The sequence below is a fragment of the Canis lupus genome, chromosome 25 (genome assembly GCF_011100685.1).
Source record: "Canis lupus familiaris isolate Mischka breed German Shepherd chromosome 25, alternate assembly UU_Cfam_GSD_1.0, whole genome shotgun sequence".
NCBI lineage: Eukaryota > Metazoa > Chordata > Mammalia > Carnivora > Canidae > Canis > Canis lupus.
Window position 1 is genome coordinate 19,090,950 of NC_049246.1, and position 23,729 is coordinate 19,114,678.

At 44.1% G+C, this 23,729-nt stretch overlaps 1 protein-coding gene, 1 long non-coding RNA gene and 2 other non-coding genes across 5 annotated transcripts; 3 read left to right on the forward strand and 1 right to left on the reverse strand.

The window, feature by feature from the left end:
* Positions 1-1,129: 1,129 nt before the first annotated feature.
* On the reverse strand, positions 1,130-1,268 carry MIR8824 (microRNA mir-8824). Its single transcript, NR_128765.1, has one exon. It is a non-coding gene; the product is annotated as a microRNA mir-8824 (primary transcript).
* A 3,778-nt stretch (positions 1,269-5,046) lies between these two features.
* CCDC115 (coiled-coil domain containing 115) lies at positions 5,047-9,743 on the forward strand. Of its 2 annotated transcripts, none has more exons than XM_038573553.1 (5): positions 5,047-5,728; positions 5,799-5,902; positions 5,990-6,072; positions 6,683-6,829; positions 8,789-9,743. In XM_038573553.1, the coding sequence occupies exons 1-5, from the start codon at positions 5,618-5,620 to the stop codon at positions 8,899-8,901; spliced, it is 558 nt and encodes a 185-aa protein (XP_038429481.1). In that variant the 5' UTR covers positions 5,047-5,617; the 3' UTR covers positions 8,902-9,743. The 2 variants fall into 2 exon arrangements, with proteins under 2 accessions (XP_038429481.1, XP_038429482.1); XM_038573554.1 differs by having other exon boundaries at positions 5,054-5,728; positions 6,698-6,829.
* Positions 9,744-10,527: 784 nt separating this feature from the next.
* On the forward strand, positions 10,528-13,087 carry LOC111092270. Its single transcript, XR_005378526.1, has 3 exons — positions 10,528-10,644; positions 11,028-11,182; positions 12,391-13,087. It is a non-coding gene; the product is annotated as an uncharacterized LOC111092270 (long non-coding RNA).
* TRNAE-UUC lies at positions 10,686-10,757 on the forward strand. The gene has a single exon. It is a non-coding gene; the product is annotated as a tRNA-Glu (tRNA).
* Positions 13,088-23,729: the final 10,642 nt, after the last annotated feature.

Below are 23,729 nucleotides of genomic sequence, written 5' to 3' on the forward strand. Positions count from 1 at the left end.
ACAGAAGATGATCATGTGAAGACAAAGGCAGAAACCACAACTATGCAACTACATGCCAAAAAATACTAAGGACTGCCAGTAACCACCAGAAGCTGGAAGAGGCAAGTAATGGAGGAGGGGTTGGAAATGGAGCTAACACCTTGATCTGACTTCTGGCCTCCAGAATTGTGAGAGAATAAATCTGTTTTTAAGCCACCCAGTTTGTGGCAATTTGTTATGGAAGTACCAGAAAACTAACATAAAACATACTACTCTACTCTGTATGTACTTTTGTGTTTTCATAACTTACACAAAAATTTTAGTGGTATAGCCTTCATTTGTGAACTGAGGCTATGGCAAGGTGGAAGAGGCCCTGGAAGGCCCTTGATTCACATGCGTGGGGCCAGAAGTCACAGATCCCATGAGGTTCCATTGCCTGTTCTCCCCCCAAGATTTCCCTTTCACTGGGCCACTCTTGCTCCTGGAACTCTTATGAACACGTCCACTTCAGGGTCATTACACAGGCTATCCAGGGGGGCCCTGATGCTTCATGCCATCCCGTAGCTCTCAGGACATCTGCAGGGGCCCCCACCTTCATCCCCTTGCCTGAATTGTGTCTTCATAGGCCTGCCCCATGTGGTGTGATGGGTTTCTTTCTTAATGTCATCACTCCCCTCCACATCAACTTGCAGGCATCCAAGCATCCTGGCAATAGCATCCTGGCACATGTTCTGGGTAAAACCAGGGTCCTTGGGTATATACCAGAGCCCAATCTTCCCAGTCTGACATGAACTCTCACAGCCCCTGACCACTGAGTGACAGCAACACCAAATCTCTCAAACCTTCCCTAAGGCTAAGGGGCCAGCCAGCAGGTTTGGCCTGCCTGTCCTAGACACAATATCAATGGCAGACCTGAGAATGTTCCTGAGCTGTCAACTCCCCACCTAAGAAGACCCATGGAAACTGTCCCTCACACTCAGCATGACAGTGGGCTTGTCCTGACCACACAGAGGCAAACAGGGTGGTGTGGCACATGGACTTTATTCCGACCCCTCCCCACCTCCTGGGGGGTGGGTTCACTCAGCACTCAGAAAGACCCTCTTGCGTGCAGTGTTGGTATACGGATGCCAGCGCCACTCCACATCTGCTGTGGCCTCCTGTTCCAGCGTGCCCAGGCGGATCATATACACTGCCGGGGGTGGAGATGGAAACATTGTTACCTAAACTGCCAGCACCCTACCACCACCAGAAGTGGAATAAAGCCCCAAACTCACACTTTAGTTCAAAGCGAGGTCCAACCTCAGTCAGCTCCACATTGCGATGGTTGGTCTTCTTATACACGTGGTGCCTAGGGCAATGGGAGGCAGGGCAGGGGTGAGGTGGGGGCAGAGAGTGGGTGTAGGTCAGTAATAAACAGCAGTCAGGACACCATTCTGTAACTAGCCCATGGACCTACCGGAAGGAGATATAGTCATCTTGGTTTGCGAAAGTTATGACCCGGTGGCTGTCATCTTTGGGCACAGGAAACAGGTAACGGAGTATGTCAGAGACCTGGGTCAGAGAGAAGGAGAGTGGCAAATGCCCAGCCTGGAACTCCCTGCCTCCAGGCCTCATCCCGTGAACCCAGACTTACCCGCTTGCCTAGGCGAGAGGAGAAGCCATGCATGATGAGGTGAGGCTTGGCCTCTGACATGGTGCCCAGGTCAGGGATGTCATGCCGCATGACCACATTGCACAGGGTGAAGTAAGCAGTGGGGCCGAAGGGCAGGTGGCTGACAATGAACCCCACTGGTGGGGCCAGATTGGGTCATCAGAAACCTTATCTGCTCTCAGACAACCACCCCAGCAGACCCTCTTCCCATCCACAGTCTTACCAGGTGTGCCTCGATGCTCATGGACAACCAGTAGGTCAGTGACACCATTGGCTTTGCAGGCTCGCACCAGTGCCCCTACCTCATGCCGGCCACGGTTCATGCGTTGGGCACCTGGGAACACCAACTTCAACTCCTGTATATGAACATACTCCAATTAGGACTGGGGCCACTGGTGCCTTAGCAACTCCCACTCACTCCCTACTGGTACCTTTGCAAACATCTTGAGGCGGGAACTGGGGTCTCGGGAGGTAGTGATCATGATCTTAGGATCCTCAACTCCCGCCCATCGATATTCATCATCCGTGTGGTCGGTCACACCTGTCAGAGCATGAGGGGCAGGAACGTGACATTGTCTTAAGAAGTAAAATGCTAACTTGAAGGTGGCTGACTCTGTCTAGAGCAGCACTGTCTGACAATACCTTTGATGATGAAAATGCTCCTCACCTGCACTGGGCAAGAGGGTGACTCCCCAGCCCCACTGGTTACAAATACAAGTATGACTGAGGAACTGAATTTTTAAATTTGATTTTAGTTCATTTTAACTATATTTATCACACAGGGTTAATGGCTACCATTGAAGTGCAAGTCCAGATTCTGTTAAGGCCAAAGGAAGTTTGTTAACTCCTTTCCCTCATAACAAAAGTGTATAATGTCTGTGATACCTATAATATTTGTTGAATAATGCAATGAAACATTTGGGTGTTAATGAAGTGCTGGGAGCTGAGGACATGGCAGTGAACAAAATGGACCCTGTGTCGCCTTGGTAGAGTTCACATTCTAGTAGGGGAACAGTTAACAGACAAAACAGAGTAAGTAGGATAATAGTGTATGTGTTATAGAAATGAAACTGGGAACACTGAGTAAGAACTTTCCTGAGGTGCCATCTGTGGAGAGCCATGAGGGCACCAGGGAGAAACTTTCACGATGAGTTGCACAGCCTTTCCTTCAAGGTGTCTGAGGAATGCCATGGAAGCCAGCAGGCTCAAGTGCAGTGGAGAGAAGCTGGCAGGAACATTTACCTTCCCCGCCGGCATCATCAAACTCCAGGGAACCCTGTAAGGCCAGAGCCTCCCTGCGTAACTCGGTGGGAATCAGGCGGTTCTCTGCAAGGGGAACATAGAAGGGCTGAGTTAGACACATGCACCCACCAAGCCCTCAGTTTATACAACACTGTGGCTTATAAAAACTTACAGACTTAATTAAAAAGTACCCTTTCACTCCTCTCTGTGCAGAAAAGTGATACATATTTTTGGCAGGGGGAAGAGAAAAGCAAAACTATTTTGGTCTATATGCCAACCTGTCAACAATGGTTACAGGAGACCTCATTTTCTATGGTTCCCGAGTCTCATTGTTTGAGGACTTTCTAAAATATTTAATTGCAAGTATATAATTGTTTTTGTAATTAGAAAAAAATTAACAAGCTAATTTTTAAAAGAATACACACAGAGGGCTCTTTCTGTATGAGGGTGGACCAGAAACCCTGAAACCTTCTGACAACAAAACTGCTCATCTTAATGCTCCGGGTGAGAGGTTTCCTCTGTGAACTACAGCTGGACTTGGTAAAAGAAGGGCTGGCTGCGGTGGGTATGCCTACAGAGCTGAATATGAACATGCCCTTGGACTCAGCTTTTCTTTCCAATACGCCCCGGAGAAATTCTTGCACATGGAAGAGAAGGTTCATAGCAGCAATGCTGTTTCTAACTACCCCAAACTAAAAATAAGGTCAGCACCAAGCACAGGGAAATGGGAGCCCCCACCATACTCATTGGGTGTTAAAAGCAATGCTAAATGAAAACCTAAAGCTGGGAAAGAATACATACAACTTAATAAGTAAGTTTAAAACTAAAAACCGACCCATTTCATTTAGGAATACAAACAAGTACGACATAAGCACAAAGAAAAGCAATGAAATGGTTTATTTCATTCAATGAAATATTCACAGTATTCAATACTGTGGCTATTCTGAGTTGGGGAAAATACTCCTGAATTTCAATATATTAAGCATTTTTTATTTCTAATGTGGGCAGATAGGTCACAGGTGTCTAACAACGCTTCATCTAAACATATAAACATATACCACATGTACTTTGTATGTCTAAAACACAGAAAATCAAAGTGAATTTAAAATAATCAAAGGTATTAAGCTGATGTACCATCCAGATAGGAAACAAGCTCCGCCCACACAAGAGGCAAGAGACAGGGATAAATACAACATTTCCATTCAGGCATGCGTAACCCTCTTTATCAGTATAACAAGAAAATGGAGAAAATATTGCAAAGGTAGATCCTAATTCACAACTCGAATAAAACTAAGTTCCCTACGGTTTAACACTTTAAAATGCAATGGAATCATACTAACGCCAAAAGGCGGTAAGATATTGTACTTCTTGTACCCAAGAAGGTGGCAAAAAGAAAAACAGCGCAAGACGGTACGGGGGTGAATATCTACAGGATGACGTAAAAACTTAAAATTTGGGATGAACCAAACACACAGTGTAAACAAAATGGGAAAACTGTAAAATCTGGATACTGCAGCATAGATGATGCGTGATTTATTGCATCTCGGAAGGAACGTCTGCAAACCAACAGGAGGACCCAACAGGCAAGGAAACGGCCAGGAAGTACCCGAAGCGCTGCGCAGCCACACTAACGCTAAGAAACGCCGGCACCCGCGTCCCGCCCGCCCGGCCTGTCACTCCGCGGGGCTCCGGCAGGTGCCGAGGCCGGCCGGCCGCCCGCGCAGGTGAAGCCACCGGGCCGCGTACCTTGCAGCGCGCGCCGAACCTTGTCCTTCCGCTCCTGGGCCGCTCGCTGCGACTCCTCCTGGGCCCTGCGGTACAGGTACTCGCGGCGCAGGCGGGCCTCGCGGCGCAGCTGCGGGACAGCGGGGCCGCTCAGCCTCGTCCTCGCCGCACGCCCACGCGCCCCCGGCCCAGGAACCACCCCCAGCCTCCAGCATCCCCCCTACCATCCCGAGCTCGGCTTCCACGTGGGTCCGGGAGACTCTGCCGCGGCCGCAGGAGCCACGCCACCCTCGCGTCTGCCCTCAACCAACAAGGTCGCTCGACGCTTCACCACGCTTGGCTCCCGTAGCAGTGCCCGACGTTAAGATGGCGGAGCGTGGGTTGGTAGTCGCAAGGCGATTGGCCAGTCCGGAGGCGCATGCTCCCTGCAACAGCCAATAAGGGCATCAAGACGTTATCACGTCGCCTAGGAGAGCAGTGAGTCAGCTGTCGCTGCGTGTCTCATGACTTGTCACTGTTGTGCGCGATGCTCAATGTTAGGATTATGAACCGCTAAAGTAATCAGAATTCGTTGTTCGAAATGATCCAGCAACTGGAAAAGCAGCACAGCGGTTGTCTGGAGGTTCGCCTACCGGCTCCTGGAATTAAAGCCTCGTCTCCCTTAAAATCAAAAGTGACTTGATGGCGGCCATACGGCTGTGCGTCTTCCATCACCACAGCTCTAGCCTTATTCTCGTGCGGCCTCTTCCAGAAGCACCTCGGAACCACCCGAAGCTCTAGCCGACTGTTTGCCTGGCTGTCCCGCTCCGGAGGGACTAGTCCATTCTCTAGGGCTGTTCTGAGAGCGCTTGCCTTTAAAGGCGGGGACCTGGTGGCCTCTACACGGTGGCTAACTCGCCCCCGCCCCCCCTCGGCTGGGCACGCCCCTGCAGGTGGGTCTATTGGTTGCCGGGCCGTGGGACGAGCGGCGATTGGGCGACCTGTGAGGACGCCGGTTCCAGGCCTCTGTCCGCTGGGCCCATGGCTGCGCCGGACCTCCGCTCGGAGCTGGACTCGCTGCTTCTGCAACTGCTCCGGGACCTGGAAGAACTGGAGGCGAAGCGGGCGGCGCTGAACGCCCGGGTGGAGGAGGTGGGACCTTGGAGAGGGGTGGGCGGGCGTGCGAGGGTAAACCGAGTCTCACCACCCTCTCTTACCCCAGGGCTGGCTCTCGCTCTCCAAAGCTCGCTATGCCATGGGCGCCAAGTCTGTAGGTCCTCTGCAGTATGCCTCCCACATGGAGCCACAGGTCTGCGTCTACACCAGGTGAGGAGCCATGCTTGCTGGAGCCGGTGGGTGGGCAGGGTCCAGGCTGGGGCCTCCAAATATCCATACTGCCTTCTTGTTCTTCAGCGAGGCCCAGGACGGACTCCAGAAGTTCTGGGTGATGAGAGCCAGCGCCCAGACTCCAGAGGAGCTGGGACCCCGTGAGGCAGGTGAGTCCCTCTTTCTTCCCGTCAGGGCGCTCTCCCAGTGTGGAAAACAAAATGTACAGGAGAATAGAGGAGGTGAGTTTATTAAGGGTGTTGCGATAGAGAGGGCGGCCTGGATTGGAGGATCACAGTGTCTCGCCAGGCTGTTTTCTTCTGTAGGGTGAAATAGACAAGTTATAGCTGAGGTCCGTTACAGTTGGGATAGTTTTGCAATCAGGGGAAGTTTCATTCAGTTGAACAGAAAATGTTTATATGTCTAACTGGTTTCAGAGGAGAAATTTATAATTTCAATCACTTATGAGACGAATGGGGAGTTAGAGGATCTGTCCTACCTTTCAGCATGTTCAGGCAAAATGGGGAAAGTCAGTGTGTTGGCACTGTCACAGCTAAACAAGGGGTCATCTGCTGATCTTGAGAGTCATGGGAAAGAGTGGTCAGGGCCTCATCTGAATCACAAAGGGAAGGGTTGTTCTTTGTGGTAAGATGTTCTCTGGAACATAAATGGTTGGAGGCATTTTTCCAGCCATCAGTGTTTGTCAGGATCATGAGCTCAAATCAAATTCAACATTGTCACAGAGGAGACAAGGTACAAGTAATGTACCCCAACCTCCAGTCTGTCTTTCTCCAGCTTTGCGCAGGCGCAAGGGTCTCACCAAAACCCCAGAGCCGGAGTCCTCCCCAGCCCCCCGGGACCCTCTGAATTGGTTTGGAATCCTGGTTCCTCACAGTCTGCGGCATGCCCAAGCCAGCTTCCGAGAGGGTGAGTGGATGCTCTATCTACAGAAAGCACTTGAGCACTGATGCCATGCCTGGCTGGGGTTAATCTGCAAAAGGTTTTCTAGGTTTCTCCTTAGCAGGCTTTTGTTGCACAGCTGCTGGGCTTTTTTTTTGTTTTGTTTTGTTTTGTTTTGTTTTCAAAAAAGCATTTACTGGCTTTTGGCAATGTTCCAGGCTCATGCTAGGTGCTGGGGATACAGCAGGAAACAATAAACAGCCCTCATAGATTGAAGGGAGAGCGAGAACATGCAAATAACTAAATAGGTTCTTTATATAATACCAGGTAGTAAGAATTGTTATGAAAAAAATAAGATAGGGTATGGTGGATGGAGTGAGACAAGAGTGGGGAGGGTAACTATTTTATGGAGGGTAGTCTGGAAAGGCCTCTCTGAAGAGATGGAGGTGATCTGGAGGATCCGTGCTATAGGCAGAGGGACTAGCCAGGGCAAAAGCTTTGAGATGAAATCATGTTCAGGATGGCAGAGAGGAGGCCAAGTGGGCTGGACTGCCACTTATGTATCAAGGAATGGAAGGAGTGAGATCAGAGGGGCTGGGCCCAGGTGATTTTAGGTGTAGGTCCTGATGAAGACTTTGGGGAGTCACGGATTGCTTTGAAGAGAGGGAGGCACAGTTGGACCCACAGAGTGATAGAAGACTGGCAAGAACAGAGGGACTAAGCAGGTGCCAGAGACCAGCCAAGCTTGAAATGCAGGTAGAGGCAGTGAAGGAGAGGGTCACTGATAAGAACCTGCATGTTTTGAGAGTACAAGCAACAAGATTTGCTGACAGATCATTTTGAGAGTAAGGGAAGGAGAAGAGTGAAGGATAAGCCCACAGATTCCAGCAGGAACACCTGGGAGAGTGAAGCTGCTCTCACCTGGTGTGAGAGGGCTGCACAGCTACAGCCAAGGGTAAGTCAGGAGTTGGGCAAGAGTATGTTCCTAGGCTGTGTGGTGGAGACTCTGATCGGGTGTCAGGACACATGCATCCAAGTTTGGAAGAGACTTGGGCTGGAAAGAGAGATTTGGGGAGCCCACTGCATAACATTGGTGTTTAAATTTCCAAGTTGCTGGCACAGATATAGCATTAAAGCAGAGATTAGCAGAGGGCCTCAGAGTGTGGACAGAAGGTAGGAGGAAGAAGGGGAGAAACCACTGGAGGAAACTGAGAAGTAGCAGAGACAGGAGCAACACTCAAAGGGTGAGAGATCCAAGACGAGAAAGTGAAGGAGGTGAGCAGATGTGTGGCCAGCCCTCTTGGCAGGCAGGTAGGCTGAAGACTGGATGGGCAAGTGGATTGGGCATGGAGTGCCCAAATGACTTAATAGCAGAAGCATCAGGGTAGACCCCATGGCTCAGCGGTTTGGTGCCGCCTTCAGTCCAGGGCGTGGTCCCGGAGACCTGGGATCGAGTCCCGCATGGGGCTTCCTGCATGGAGCCTGCTTCTTCCTCTGTCTCTCTCTCTCTCTCTCTCTGTCTCAAATAAATAAATAAATCTTAAAAAAAAAAAAAAAAAAGCATCAGGCAAAAGCCACCTAGATGGGGATCCAGAATGTGGAGCACTCTTGAGGGCAGAGAAAACATGTAGAAAGAGAAGGCAGGAAAAATGAAGGACTATTAAAATGAAGGAAGGAAATGAGGGCATGCAGCAGTGTTATGATCTGTGAGTAATATGATCAGTGTTAGTTCCTGGTGGGTAATATAAGGGAGTAAAGGAAGTCTATTGCAGAGGTGACATTTTTGTAAAGATCTGAAGGAGGTGAGGGTGTGGGGTCTAGTGAAATTCTGAAGTAGCCAGTGCAAGGCTCTTCCTGGAATATTTTAGGAATACTGTGGAGGCCAGAGAGTTCTGGAGGCTTTCCAGTCCCTGGAAATGTTCAGAGCCCCCTGAGTCATGTGTTACATTGAAGATACCATGGTGACAGTCTTATCTCTTCTTCTAGGCCTGCAGCTGGCTGCAGACATGGCCAGCCTTCAGATCCGCATCGACTGGGGTCGAAGCCAGCTCCGGGGGCTCCAGGAGAAACTCAAGCATCTGGAGCCAGAATCTGCCTGACTTGTGACCAGAGGCAGGGTCGTGAGCACAGCTGTTCTTTGGTGTGGCTGCCTTATCTCAGGACTCCTTGCTTCACAGATTGTCCCTGCTCCTATTCCCACCTCAACAAGTTCTACTCCTTAAAATTTCTCTGGTTTGCATGTTTCTAGCTTTGTTAGGTATGAAACTTTGAAGAGGCCAACTGAATACTCTTGAAAGTCACTACTGTGAAACCACTTCTAAGTTTGTATTCTCCTAGGACACATTCATGTGGGGCAGGGGCAAAGCTGTTAGGTTAGTTTATAAACAACCAGAACAGCCTCATGGATGTATCAGCTGTGGTTTCTTTACAGAATGAAATACTGCATAATTAGTGGTAGGGAAGGACAAGAAATAGATGCTTCAGTTTCACTAGATTCTCAAAACTGATTTTGATGTAGGAAAAAACAAATATGGCTAATAAATCAAGACAGTATGATTCCATGTCAATAAAAAACATGGAACACCTGAGTAGATAAGGTAGTCCTTGACAGGTTTTAGGCCAGAAAATGAAAAAGGTCTTAGATTTTCAAGGGAACTCTAAGTATTCTTTCATTATCTTTATAGGAGCAAGACCAAACTGCTTTTAAGTTTTGAAGGGCTAGATGTATTTCCTGTGACGGGAACTGTGTCTTCATTTTCTTCCTGGGTTGTTCGTATTTTTAGCAGTTTGTAGAAGGTAATCTTTATGTTTGGGGACAATTACTTCTTTGTTCATAATATGAAGTGTAAATATTTTTTCCCAGTTTCTCTTGTAACTTTGCTTCTGGTGTTTTGTTTTTGAAATCTTCATTGTAAAATAAAGCACATTACATTACTCAAAATAATTGAATAGCTTAATGAATAAGGTGAAAGCTATAGTAACTATCACTCAACTTTTTTTTAAGTTAATTTTCTTAATTGACTTAAGAGTTGAATTTATCAATCAGCCGTTTTATAATTTCTGGATTTAGGGTGGTAAATGATGTGATAAAGGAATTCTCCAGTATTTTCCATAGAACCTATATGGTTTCATTTAGGGTCTGGGGTGAATCCTGCATGTGAGTCTAATGTGCCGCCGGGCTACAGACTCACCGCTTGTTGGAGACCGTAATCCCAGGACCGCCACTCCTTTTACTGTCCGTTAATACGGAGCTTCTGCACTCGCATCGCAGTCGGTCAGATTTGTGACCGGAGGGGGGAGCCTTGAGCTTGAGCTGTCAGTGAAAAACCTAACGGAAGCACTTTTCAAAAGGAAACTGGAGAAAAAAGTATATCCCCTCCCACAGAGGTTGAATTTGAGAACACAATCCTGCTACCAACCAAGTGTCAACCAGTGAGATGTTGAAGCCAAAATAAGTAAAAGAAAACAATTCGTCTTTTTCACGGAAAAGATATTCACGTGGAACTCCGGTTCCGGGCGGGATCCTTTATTTTAGATGTCAGTTGGTGTGGACGCTCAAGCAATAGCCCTCCTTTCACTGAAGTTGGCCTTTGGGTACGCGAGCCGGCAGCTTCCGCCAACACCCCGCAAGCAGCCCCCGCGACCGTCCTCTGGGGGGAGGATTTCCGGGCGCAGGAGTTCCCGCCCCCAACGGAGACCCGGATGTGCCGGCCCAGGCTCCGGCAGGGAGCGAGGCCTCGAGAAGGGCTCGCGCAGCCGCAGTCAGATGTTCCGGGGCGGAGCGAGCCCCGCGGTCCCCGGCGGCTGCTGTTGCTCTGTGGAGTCGTAGGTGGCACGCTGAGGTAAGTGATATGTGCAAAACGAAAGCCGTGCATGCAGCACCTCCCATATGGTCTAGCGGTTAGGATTCCTGGTTTTCACCCAGGCGGCCCGGGTTCGACTCCCGGTATGGGAATGGGAGTAGCTTTTGTTTTCTACTTAGGCAGAATTTTGTATTTTCGCCACTGGAGTGCTTCAGGTCAAATTGGACATTTCTCTCTATGTAACCTTAGAAAAGTCAGGGCCCGGAAAACTCTAGGACCGATCACCCCGTGTTTTGAACAAAGTTTTAATTTTCCATCACATCATTAACTGGTTTCTCTATCAGTAACTCATTATAGAAGATACCGTTATACTTAAATATTGAATGATATTTAAGATATTCAAAATTCGTTGTCAATCTCAGCGGAGGGTGACCACTGCCCGGCAGCTTCCACACACCCCTCGGGGGAGCCTGCTAGGGAGGAAGGAAGGTCAGCTGGAGTCACGACACGTGCAGCTCCTGCTGGAGCGGGTCCAAAGCTGGGCTGCAGCAAGGGCAGCTGTCTCTGAGGGCAGAAGGTAAGTGCACGAATGGACTGGAGAGGCCAGCTGGAAGAAGTCTCTGGCAATTTAATTTTCTCTGGTCTTGCGGCTGCTTTGTTTGCCTTCTAGTCCAGTGGTTGGGGTTCCTAAGCAATCTGGCTTGCCCCTGTTAATTGAACTTTTAAAGAGTTCCCCCTCAACACTTGCACACTTTCAGTCAAAAGGAGAGACAAACCTACAAACCGGAGTCACTAAGTGCCTTCGTCAGTGTTCCACCCGCTTTGTCAGGTTCATTTACTCAACCCAGGGCTGCGGTCCTCCATTCAGAAGTGGATCACTACACTCATTCATTCATTCATACATTTGGAGGGGGGAAGAATTTACTTCTGAAATCATATTAAGTATATAGGTTAAAATAGGATACAGTGGAGCTCGGAAGTCATCACTTTGGTCCTCACAAGACAAAAAAAAAAGCTGAATAAACTAAAATTTAACAACTCTTCTTAGATCCATGAGAAAATTGAAGTCACAGGGCGAATAGCCGCCTTGAAAATTGGGAAGAAGAATGAGCACAAAGTCATAGTATAAGGCTCAGAAGCTGCTGCTGGAGCCAGTAACTGGTAGGAAAACTTGAGGGCTAATTGACCCTGATGAGAGAAAAACTCTCTAAAGGCCTGTTATATAAGGGAGGCTTATTCTATTTTTATTTTTATTTTATTTTGACACATTAAATATTTATTGTTCTTTTGCAGAACAAGAGTCCTAGACAGTTAACCATCATGGTGGCTTAATTCAGACAAAAATATCCAAGCGGCATCAATTTATTACCAGAGCAGTTTTAACAGCAGCTCACTAAATTATTAACAGAATCATTTTCTAGAAAATACTAATCTAGTCACATGAATATGAAATAGGTGAAATACAAGAATGCTATAAAGATTTTGTGCAATGCACTTTTAGTTCTCCACAGTTTTGTTGGGTATGGAGCAAATATAACTGGGCTCTGATATAGACAATTATTGATATAATTTTCAAGTTTTCCAGTGTGGGAAAGGGATGGTGGCTGTTGCCCTCCTCAGCATGGAGCCCATGACATGCCCTAGGCAAGTTCAGACCCAACTCACACATCTGCAAGCAGACTAGAAATAGCCAATCAGGTAAATGCCAGTTTTCCGCAAATAAAAACTGAAAAAAAGAAACATAAGATTTTGACAGAAAAGTTTCCAACTCTGTTTGAAATCTAGGCATGGATCAATGGCCATCAGACTCAGAACCCTCAGGAAAACTGAAGAAATTCTTCAGAGATGACAAAGGCAAAGGTTTTCTACCTGAGCTTCAGGGTGGTCAGCACAACCTCACTCCTGCACTCAGCTCCTCAGCCAGGACAGAGAGAAAAAGGCAGATTCACCAGAGGAGCTGGGACATTCTTATTTATAAATGAAGGAAATGAAGAGGCCCCAACTAGAGCAAGTACAGATTTTGTGAAAGAGTAAAGGCCTCGAGTATGACATTGATCAAAGGCAAAAGAAGAGATTTCTATCTACAGTAATATCTTTGTTTAATTTTTCCAAAGGGGAAGCCATTTTAGATTTCTTTCTAGGTCAGCATGACTATATAAACTTTGTTTAAACCAAAAGCCTGATTTATAGCCCTCCAAGCATATGTCATTCATCTGCTTTGTAAATGAGTAGCCTAAAGGTAAACCATCATGTCCTTAAGGTGTTGATGACTACACCTGCTCCTTGCATTTCTTAACATTAAAACTTGTGATTCCTGCCTATATGTTAATCTGTAATCTCTTGACCTTTTACAAGATGTAAAACTATAATCCTATACAAAGTGTTCATTGTCTGGAGCATTATCTTCTCTGTGAAGAGTATGTTTCTCAGGCAGCTGTCCTAATGGGCTTGAATAAAACTTAATTTCTTTTAGAGTTTCTAAGTTGTACTCATATTGCATTGACAACCCTCACATTCTTTTTTTAATTTAAATTCAATCAGCCAACATATAATATATCATTATTTTCAGATGTAATTTTCCACAATTTATTGGTTATAACACCCAGTGCTTATCACATCATGTGCCCTCCGTAATGCCCTCATATTCTTGTGGGCTTTACCTCCAGAAACCCTACCAAGTTGTTAGGGTCCAGATGAGCAGAATCCCCTGGTGCTTCTGGCAAGAGAGGGGAAAGTAACCACTTTGAAATATGCCAGAGCACTCAGTTCTCCTCAACAAAGGCCTATCCTAAAACAAACAAATAAAACAAAACAAACCAACCAACCAAAGGCCTATCCTCAGGGAAACTATTTTACTAGAGCCCACCCAACCTAGAGAAAGATAAATGATCCTAACCTCCTCTAGCCTTCTATGTCACATAAGGGAGAATAAAAACCTAAGAAGCACTTATGAAGGTTACAGCCTGAGGGCAGAAGCTCAGTAAAAAACTATAGATTATATTTCTCTTCCCCCCATGGTTATCACCACATCACTAAGGTTCTTGTTATGATATGTATAATATGTAATACAACTGAAAGAACTGTAAGGGTCAGAACCTATGTAAGAAGAATTCTGATGGGAAACCCAAACACAACAGAGGAGACTAAGGGTATTATGCTAAGTGAAATAAGGTGATTGGAGAAAGACAATCATCATATGGTTTCACTCATATGTGGAATATAAGAAATAGTGAAAGGGACCATAAGGGAAGGAGGGGAAACTGAATGGGGAAAAATCAGAGAGGAAGACAAACCATGAGAGGCTCTTGACTCTGGAAAAACAAATGGAGGGTTGCTGAATGGGAGATGGGGGTGGGGGGATAGGGTAACTGGGTGATAGGCATTGGGGAGGGCACGAGATGTGATAAACACTGGGTGTTATGAAATATGTTGGCAAATTGAATTTAAATTAAGAAAATAAAAACACTGGAGGAAATTTTAGCCTCAGATACCAACAGCTACAGCAAACAATAAGCACAGACTGATTCCTAGCCAGATTAATATAAATCCCACACTAAAAGTCTATTTAACTCAATTCCTTTTACCTGTTACATCACATCTACCTTTCAACAAAAATTTAAAAGTTGGAGGATAAAGCATGTCTGTAATTGAGAACCTCTATCAGCCCATATCCTATATATGGGGCTTTGGAAGTGGGGCTTTCCATCTCTGTTGGATGATCTTAGGTTGCCAGTAGTTTTCCTGGTATAACGTTCTCAGAACCCTTGTCAGCCTATGCGGTTCTTGGGGTTTCAGCCCTCAGACAAGACAGTCCTCCACAGATATTTCCTGGATAACCTCATCTCTATTCTTGTTTCTGCTGAGATGTCCAGTTGGAACCATGAGTCACAAACCCAATTTCTTTAGCAAAAGATTGTCCAGCCACACCCTTGACCCTTTTTTTCAGAGCACACTTTCCAACAGTGAATTTCTTAATATTTGAATCCTTTGTAATCTTAATAGCCTGAGAACCACCCAAATCATCAAGAGCTGGCTCCTTTTTGTTTAACTGTCCTTTTCTTAATTTACTTCTTTCCTTTTGCTTTTTACTATAAGCATCAAGGAGAATCAGTCTGTGCCTTCAACACTTTACTTAGAAATCTCTTCAGCTAAATATCCAAGTTCATTGCTTCTAAGTTCTGCTTTCTGTCAAACGGTAGAATACAATTCAGCCAAGTTCTCTACCACTTTGAAAAATGGATTGCTTTTCTTCAGTGTCCAAAACATGTTTCTCATTTCCTTCTAAGTTCTTTCCAGAAACACCTTTAACTTTCATATTTCTACTTATGTTCTGTTCACGTCAATATTTATATTCTCTAAGAGGATAGAAGCATTCTTTACTATGCTCCTTACTTATCTTTTAGCTCTGGCCAGAATAACCTTTAATGTCCATATGTATTTCCACTGAACATCTCTTCAAGGCATTCCAGGCTTCTTCTGTCTTGTGCTTCAAAATTCTTCCAGCCACTATTTCTTACCCAATTCCCAAGCCACATTCTACATTCTTAATCAATTGTTACAGGAACACCCTACTTCATGGTGTCAGAATCTACACGAGTTTCCTAGGGCTGCCATTATAAATTACCACAAACTTGGTAATTTATTATCTCTTAATTCTGAGGCCAGAAGTCTAAAATTATGCTGTTGCTAGGGCCACCCTTCCTCTGAAGGCTCTAGGGAAAACTCCTTCCTTGCCTCTTCCTAGCTTCTGGTGGCTCCTGGAAATCCTTGTCATTCCTTAGGTGGTAGATGCATTGCTCAATTTCTGTCTCCATCTTATATGGCCTTCTTCCCTCTACGTCTCTTCTCTTCCTGTAAGGACAACAGTGATTGGATATAGGGCCTATTCTAATCCAATATAACATCATCTTAGCTTATTTTCATCTTCAAAGATCCTATTTTCAAATAAGATCATACACTGATGTTGCAGGTGGACAAGAATTTGGGAGAAGACACTGTTCGCCTCACTACTGAGCACATGTTGGAACTAATTACAAGACTAGTGGATTCTTATAATATAGTTCTTATAAATGCTATCTTGATTCAGCTTTGAGCTCTGGCTGGAGGCCAATTTCCCTTCTAAGTAGCTAATTAAATCCACACCCCAACCACTTCCTTTATCAGGCTCTCACACTAATGGGCTATTGTATCCCTATCCTATTCTCTCCAGGGCCAGGTATTAGACAACCAGGGGAAGCCCCTATGCCCCTGAGCCTGCTGAAATTATTCAAACTAGCCAATCCTAACCCTGGTTACCCTGACTAATCCATTCATTCCCCAGGAAATCCTCATAAAGTCTTTTGTGTACAGGTTCCTCTTCACTCTCTCTGCGTCTTGATCTCACCCTTGGTCATTCTTTGTCCCCCACGGCCACCCTCTTTCCCCCACATGATGTGTACCCCTTTCTCCTGGGAACCTTGAGTAAAATAAACCATCTTTTCAGTGGCAGTTGTTTTCTGATCTATTGGCCTTACCATGCCTAAATAGTAGTAATAGTAGTAGTAGTAGCAGTAGTAGTAGTAATAGTTGTAGTAGTAGTAGTAATAATAAATAAATAAAACCTACCAAAACAATTGGCCCAGCAAAGCAGGATGGCTTGGTTCCAGACCAAATGATATGACACTAGACTTTTCTTGACTTACATGCTCTTCCAGATAGCAGTAGCTACCTGGGCAGGCATGCCACTAGCTAGCATGTTGGTGCTGTGGGCCATAGCTGCTTTTTGTTTCCTCTACCAGATGTTGCTGTGAATCTACTCCACAAGTTGTGAAATTTGTGAATAGTCCTCCCTTATGTTCTTTCTGAGTCAAGGTGTTAAGTGTCCAGGACAGAGAAGTGGGGGGCAGTTCAAATTAATCAGCTACTTCTCATTGTTAAGAGGCTCCTCTGAAGAGAGTTAGGTGTGACCCCATCCAAGTGGCAGGAGATGGTCTGAGCAGCCTACTGGTCAGCAAGTGGTGAGGCCAATGAAGTCATTATATCCTATAACAGTCAATTTATTTGGCCTATTCCACACTACAGTAGGAGACTACTCTGTCTCAAACCATTTATAGGGTCAATGTGAGGGCGTCCTAGTGATCATGGCACCCACATGTCATGTGATCCTGTGGTAAAGGTCATAATTGTTATGCTGTTGTTTGTCTAACTTCCTGACTCAGTTGGGTAGGGGAGACCACATGGATGGAAACCAGTAGCGCAAAGCTTAATGAAAAGGGAAAGATTGGGGGCACTATCCTTACCCTATCTAAGACCCCTGAGGAAGTCATGCCATTGTCTTAGGAATGTAAAACTCATGGACCCTTCTGATTGCTGCTGCTTACCAGTACACCAAGGGCCTTATGCTCAAAACCTGTGTCTTCAAAATACTGATAAGGCCACTGTTGCTCTCATGGAAGTCCATGTGGACCCTCAGAGGTCAATTGAGACATCACAGAGAGGGAGGCCACTGCCTACAGACAGGACCACTGGACCACAAGAGTTTACCTGTTAAGTATTCAAAGGTCAAAATGGTTTGGGACACACAGGAGACTAAAACAAAAACTAAAATTTTTACCTGCCTGTACATATAAGTCATTTTTAAAGACTTTACCCAAAAAAGATAATGGAAAAAAAATTGGTACTACAAGACAATTACACTGTCCCGAGAACAGGCTATTATAGCTCTTTAAGTGCAAACCCCCATCTTTGGGAGGTGGATTTGGAAGGCTTGGAAGGAGAAAGAGCCACCTATTAGGGGCTCCTCTCTTTCCCCTGCTTTTGCTGTAACCACTTAGAACACACATAGTGTTATTAGTCACAGATAGAAACTATAAATTGTGCATTCAGGCAGCTAAAAGACTAAGATGAACAAACAAACCAAAAAAGGAAAAAGGGGGGAAAAAACCACCCAAAGAAATGTAAATACAGGGTAAAAAAATAAAAAGTAAATAAAGCGTATAAATTTAATTTGACTTAATTGTAAGTGGAAAATTTACTTAAAGAATTTATATTAAAAAAAAACAACAAAAGGGGCACTGATTGGCTTTTGTGCCTCAACAATATAGGTTCTAAATGAACTTTTAACATCTGCTAAAATGCACCAACTGACAAAACTTCATGATCTTAATCAATGCTTGGGCTCAAACTACAGTTATCCCCAGGGGTCCCACTAAGTATAAACACTGTACTCCCTAAAATCTTGGGAAAGTCACTAAATAGAAAATAGAGAAAAGTAAGTATGCTTCACTTTAACTATAGCCTTGCCTAAATTTCCCATATTCATAGTACTTATTGCTCTAATATATCCCATATTGGATACGGATCTCTAACACAATGAATTAAAATTAAGTTTTGGCATTTATAAATTGGCAGAATAATAATGAGACCTCCATAGACCTCCAGTTAATATGGCCCAATGTAAGAACAGGGCCTTTAAGTAGTAAAACTATTATATAAGACCTAATTAATAAAGGAATGATTTCCCCACTGATTCTTTAACAACTCAGTTTGCCTGATTTCAAACAACAAAAAAAGCATGGATGACTCAGGATTGATAAATGCAACCCTAATTTTATGGTCCCATCTAGTAATTATTTCATACCTAGTGCCAAATATTAAAATTATTGATGCCATCCAATCAACAACCAGTAGATATTTTTCTATTACAGATTTATGTAATATGTTCTGTTTAGTGCCAATTTCAACAGCCTCTCAGCTGCAGTTTGCCTCACCTCCAAAGGGACACAATATACCCTTTCCAGGCTGCCCATGAGGTTCCTCACAGCTTTACTATCATACATAATCCATAATCGTTACAGACAGGATCTTAACTTTCTCCACAAATAGCACTATGACATTACATTGATGACCATCCTCCAAGGATACTCATTGGATACATTCATTAAGGACAATTAAGGACATACAAATCCCTTTTGGGTTCTGGTGGCAACATATTTACAAGTTTTTCTTAATCTCATCGCCGCTACTTACAAATCAGCCTATCTTAAATGGGGTTCCTCCTACAAATACTCTAGAATCTGTCCCAATTAAAATCAACAGGCACTTCCATTAGTGCCCTCAGAGACTCCTTCACTAAAGAGGTTTGACACCTTTTCTCATGCCTCCTGGGGTATCTGGACCACATATAAAGTCATAAGTTGCCCCAAAGCCTCTGGTGCAAGAAGCTGGACTTCTTGGCTCTTTGATAACTCTTCTGGCTACATACTGGTATGTCCTGGAAATAAGGACTCTCACTCATGGGCCCTGAGCCCATGACCATCCATACCCAGCTTCTCATTAGGCTTTGGATCATGGAAACAGCGTACCACAAGCTCAACACGGCTATTCAGGGCTCCTGAAGACAGGGTGCAGGCAGGTCCAAGCCCTCTGGTATATTCCACCTACAGGAGGGAGTGGATTTCCCTGTCTTTAGTCTCTTGCCACATGCCACAGTGCCAGAGGAGGTCACCCCTCCTCAAGATCACTAGGCTACCCAGTGAATATCTTTTTTTTTTAAGATTTTATTTATTTTTTATTCATTCATTCATTCATTCGAGACACAGAGAGAGAGCGAGAGAGGCAGAGACACAGGCAGAGGGAGAAGCAGGCTCCATACAGGGAGCCTGATATGGGACCCGATCCTGGGACTCCAGGATCATGCCCCAGGCCAAAGGCAGGCTCTAAACCCACTGAGCCACTCAGGGATCCCACCCGTGAATATCTTAAAATAAATTGAGTGCAGAGATGGAAATATATAGACTGTATGGACAGCATTGCCACCATCACAAATGGAGCTCAGTGGAATATTACTGTCCTTCATCCTATAGCCAAGATAACCCTGATAAAAGGATGGACCAGGGATCAATACAGTTGATCAAACTTAAGGCAATCATCTTAGTACTGGATCCTCTGGCCATCAAACAGTCCCATCTGCACACTCATCACAAACTTTTGGATCATTGCTGAGAGTTATCCCCTTCAGGGTGAAGTATTACAGAATGTCCTGCCTCACGTACACCAAAAGATAAATAAAAATCTACTGAGTTGAGACCACAATGTGAAGCCTTTCTGGGATGTTCTTTATCCTCTTCAGAGTTACAGACACTTCCCTGGGTACAAATTTCACTTCTTAGAATACACAGTACTGGGCTCCTTAAGAAAGGTGTTTAGTAGAACTGTTATGCCCCTGATAGTTCCCAGATAGTTTGAGAGACATATGGTCTCCTCCAATAACTCCTATTCAAATGCCATTCTGACTAATGAGTCTCTTCTTGCCCCAGGCCTTAATACCTAATTCACAATTATAAGTATTAATTTTAGGTATCACTGGGCCAGAGAGTGCCCAGATACTTAGTCAAACATTATTCTAAATGTTTCTGTAAGGGCATTTTTGGATTATATTAACATTTAAATCAGTTGACTTTGAGTAAAGCAGATTGCCCTCTCCAATATGGGTGGGTGGGCCTCATCCAATCAGTTGAAGGTCTGAGTAGAACAAAGAGACTGGCCTCCCTCGAGCAAGAGAAAATTCTCCAGCAGACTGCTTTCCAATTTCATTTGTAATATTAGTCCTTCCTGGTTATATAGCACACTGCCTTTTACACTGTAACTGCAGCAATGTTTCTCTAGGTTTGCAGCCTGCTAGTTCATCAGGCAGATTTTGGATTTGCTAGCCTGAATCTCTGAAAAATCCTGACTGATAAACCCACTTTAAAAAGCTTTACCACTATTCTTTCCTATACTTGAAGGGGGTTATGTTTTTCCTCCATGTATGTAAAGAGCCCATTAATATGACTCTCCCTATCTCTCTAAACTTTTAATTTTATCTTCATCCTGTAAGCCCTGGAATCCCAGGTGCATACTCTCCTTGCCCCATGGGCCAGGTAGTAACCATCTGATATGGGACCCATTGAGCCCAAACTTATATCACTCAAATCCCAAATTCCCAAAACAACAACAAAAGACTTCCTGAATATTTAGTTATAATAGGTACATAATTAAACTGGATTCTCCTTCTGATCCCATTTAGGAAATTAAAATTAGTTCTCTAGGGGGATCCCTGGGTGGCTCAGCGGTTTAGCGCCTGCCTTTGGCCCAGGGCGCGATCCTGGAGTCCGGGGATCGAGTCCCACGTCAGGCTCCCGGCATGGAACCTGCTTCTCCCTCCTCCTGTGTCTCTGCCTTTCTCTCTCTCTCTCTCTGTCTATCACAAATAAATAAATAAATCTTAAAAAAAATAAAATTAGTTCTCTAGAGCCATTCCCACAGACAACGTGGAATACCAAAAATAGTAGATAGAAAATTCCACTTATTAAATAAAAATCACAGAGATCATAATAAAAATCAACATCATACCCCATAATATTGACATAGTCCAGAGGAGAACCCATATCAGACAACCAAAGCTCATTGACTGCAGCTGCACACCATTCTGTTCACTACTGTCTTATTACTATTAGTCCAAGTGCTTTCATTTGTCTACAACAGAGAAGCCCAAACCCTCCAAGTAAACTACAGTTTCATCTAAACATGGCAATACTGAAGCCCACATGCCATTTTTTTTGGCTAATGTGAACCCTACAATCCAAGGAAACTTGCCTATCACCAGCCAAACCAAGAACTGAAGCAAAGGGCCACATTAGAGGGCCTGCCTACAGTTTTATGCCGGAGCTCCAGCCTCAGCCACATATATTTATTAAGAGCAACCTGATGCCCTTACTAATAACACCCAAAGTACCCAGGCTGACGCTGACAGGCTGGGTCCAAAGGCCCAGAGGGGGTCTTAAAGGACCAGCCAAGAAGTTCCTTGGCCTTACATAGGATAGGAATCAAATGCAAGCCAGGAGATGAGAGCAGTCTAGCAACAGTATATAGAGAATGCAGGTACAGAGTGTCTGGAAGACTCCGGAAGGAAGGGAGAGAGCCTCATCTTTGCTCTGCATCTGGAGTTTTTCCTGAGGATTGTGGTCCAGTGTACATGTCCTCTCAGACATCCAGGAACTGGTTAGAACAAGGACAAAGGCCCAGGTGTCCTTCATAAGTCAATTATTTGTTTGAACCAGGGAGTAGGGATATAAATGTCTAGCACTGATGGTCTGGAATATGCATATGATGATTTCATCTGGTCATTGTCATCTGGTCCTAACTTAAATATTGTCTATTTTGCTGGAAGACTCTAAAGATATTATTAACTCTTTGTCCCTCACAAGGAAGGCATACACTATTTGCCCTATGGGGCATGTATAAAGTGGAGGTATAGGTCCTAGCAAGAATAGAAGCAGGAAGGAACAAAAATATTTTTATGGAGCTCTTCAGTTTCCCTCCCTCAGGTCACATGATTTAAAACCTATTTATAACAGAGTCCCTCTTATCACCCATTTGGGCAAACCCTTGGACTACTGGACCTTTAAGATTCAGTCACCCTAATGGATGTTTTTTTTAAATCACCCTTTCATGCATAATATCAAAGTAGACTTGCATATTGTTTTATTATAAAGCCATTTCTAGAGGAAATACTCCCCTCCATGTTCGTTTGTTTCTTAAATTCCACATGAATGAAATCGTATGGTGTTTGTCTTTCTCTGACTGACTTATATTACTTAGCATAATATTTTCTGGCTTAACGGAAGCACTTCTGATCAAATTTTTATAGTCCTGTGCTTTATGGTAGTAATTGGGAAAATTAGAAGGAGTGATAAAATTGATAGAATACTAAATTTATATTTTATAGTTTATTATATTTTATATGCTGGATAAAATAGAATTATTTTAACTAACATTGTGCTTTATCTTTGGTGCTGATCTTTGTGATTATTTTAATTATGGGTTTAATGAAGACACCTGGAAAACTTACTATGAAAAACAAAAGAGGATATGAATGAGACTTGAAGTTATACCAGTTACCTCTACTACAAATAAAATTACAGTAGTTAGTAAATATTCCATAATACCACAGCCTTTTCGACAGGCCCCCAAATCACTTTTTTCCCATTAAAGTTAAATGCTGTAAAATAGTTTAAATTTTTAACTCTCTTTACCACATTTGTTTTTTTCCCTTTCCTCCCTTTTAGTTTCATATTAATGGTTATCTGATGTTCTTAGTTTTGAGTCACAGACTAGCCATAGCTAGTTTTTTTCTTTATGTGGCCTATGAGTTAAAATTGGTGTGATATCTTTTTTTAAGATATTTTTAAAAATTCAGTTAGCTACTGCATAGTACATCATTAGTTTCTGATGTAATGTTCAATAATTTATCAATTGCATATAACACCAGTGGTTATCACATCATGTGCCTTCCCTAATGCCCATCACCCACTTACCCCATTCCCTCACTCCCCTCCTCTCCAGCAGTCCACAGTTTGTTTCCTACAGTTGACAGTGTTTCATGATTTTTCTCCCTCTCTGGTTTCTTCCCATTCAGTTTTCCCTCCCTTCCCTGACTATCCTCTGCACTGTTTCTTATATTCCACATATGAGTAAAACCATATGATAATTGTCTTTCTCTGATTAACTTATTGCACTCAGTATTATACCCTCTAGTTCCATCCATGTTGATGTAAATGGTAAGTATTCATCCTTTCTGATGGCTGAGTAATATTCCAATGTATAAACATACCACATCTTTACCCATTCATCTGTCAATGGATATCTCAGCTCCTTCCATAGTATTGCTATTATAGACATTGCTGCTATAAACATTGGGGTGCAGGTACCCCTTTGGATCACTACATTTGTATCTTGGAGGTAAATACACAGTAGTGCAATTGCTAGGTATTAGGGTAGCTCTATTTTTAGATTCCAGAGGAACCTCCACACTTTTCCAGAGTGGCTGTACCAGTTTGCATTTCCATCCACATCCTTGCCAATATTTGTTGTCTCCTGTCTTGTTAATTTTAGCCATTCTGACTGGTGTAAGGTGATATCTCATAGTAGTTTTGATTTGTATTTTCCTGATGACCAGTGATGTGGAGCATTTTTTCATGCGTCTGTTGGCCATTGGTATATCTTCTTTGGAGTAATGCCCGTTCATGTTTTCTGCCCATTTCTTCTTTTTCTTCTTTTTAATATTTTATTTAAATTCATTTTGCCAATATTACACACACACACAC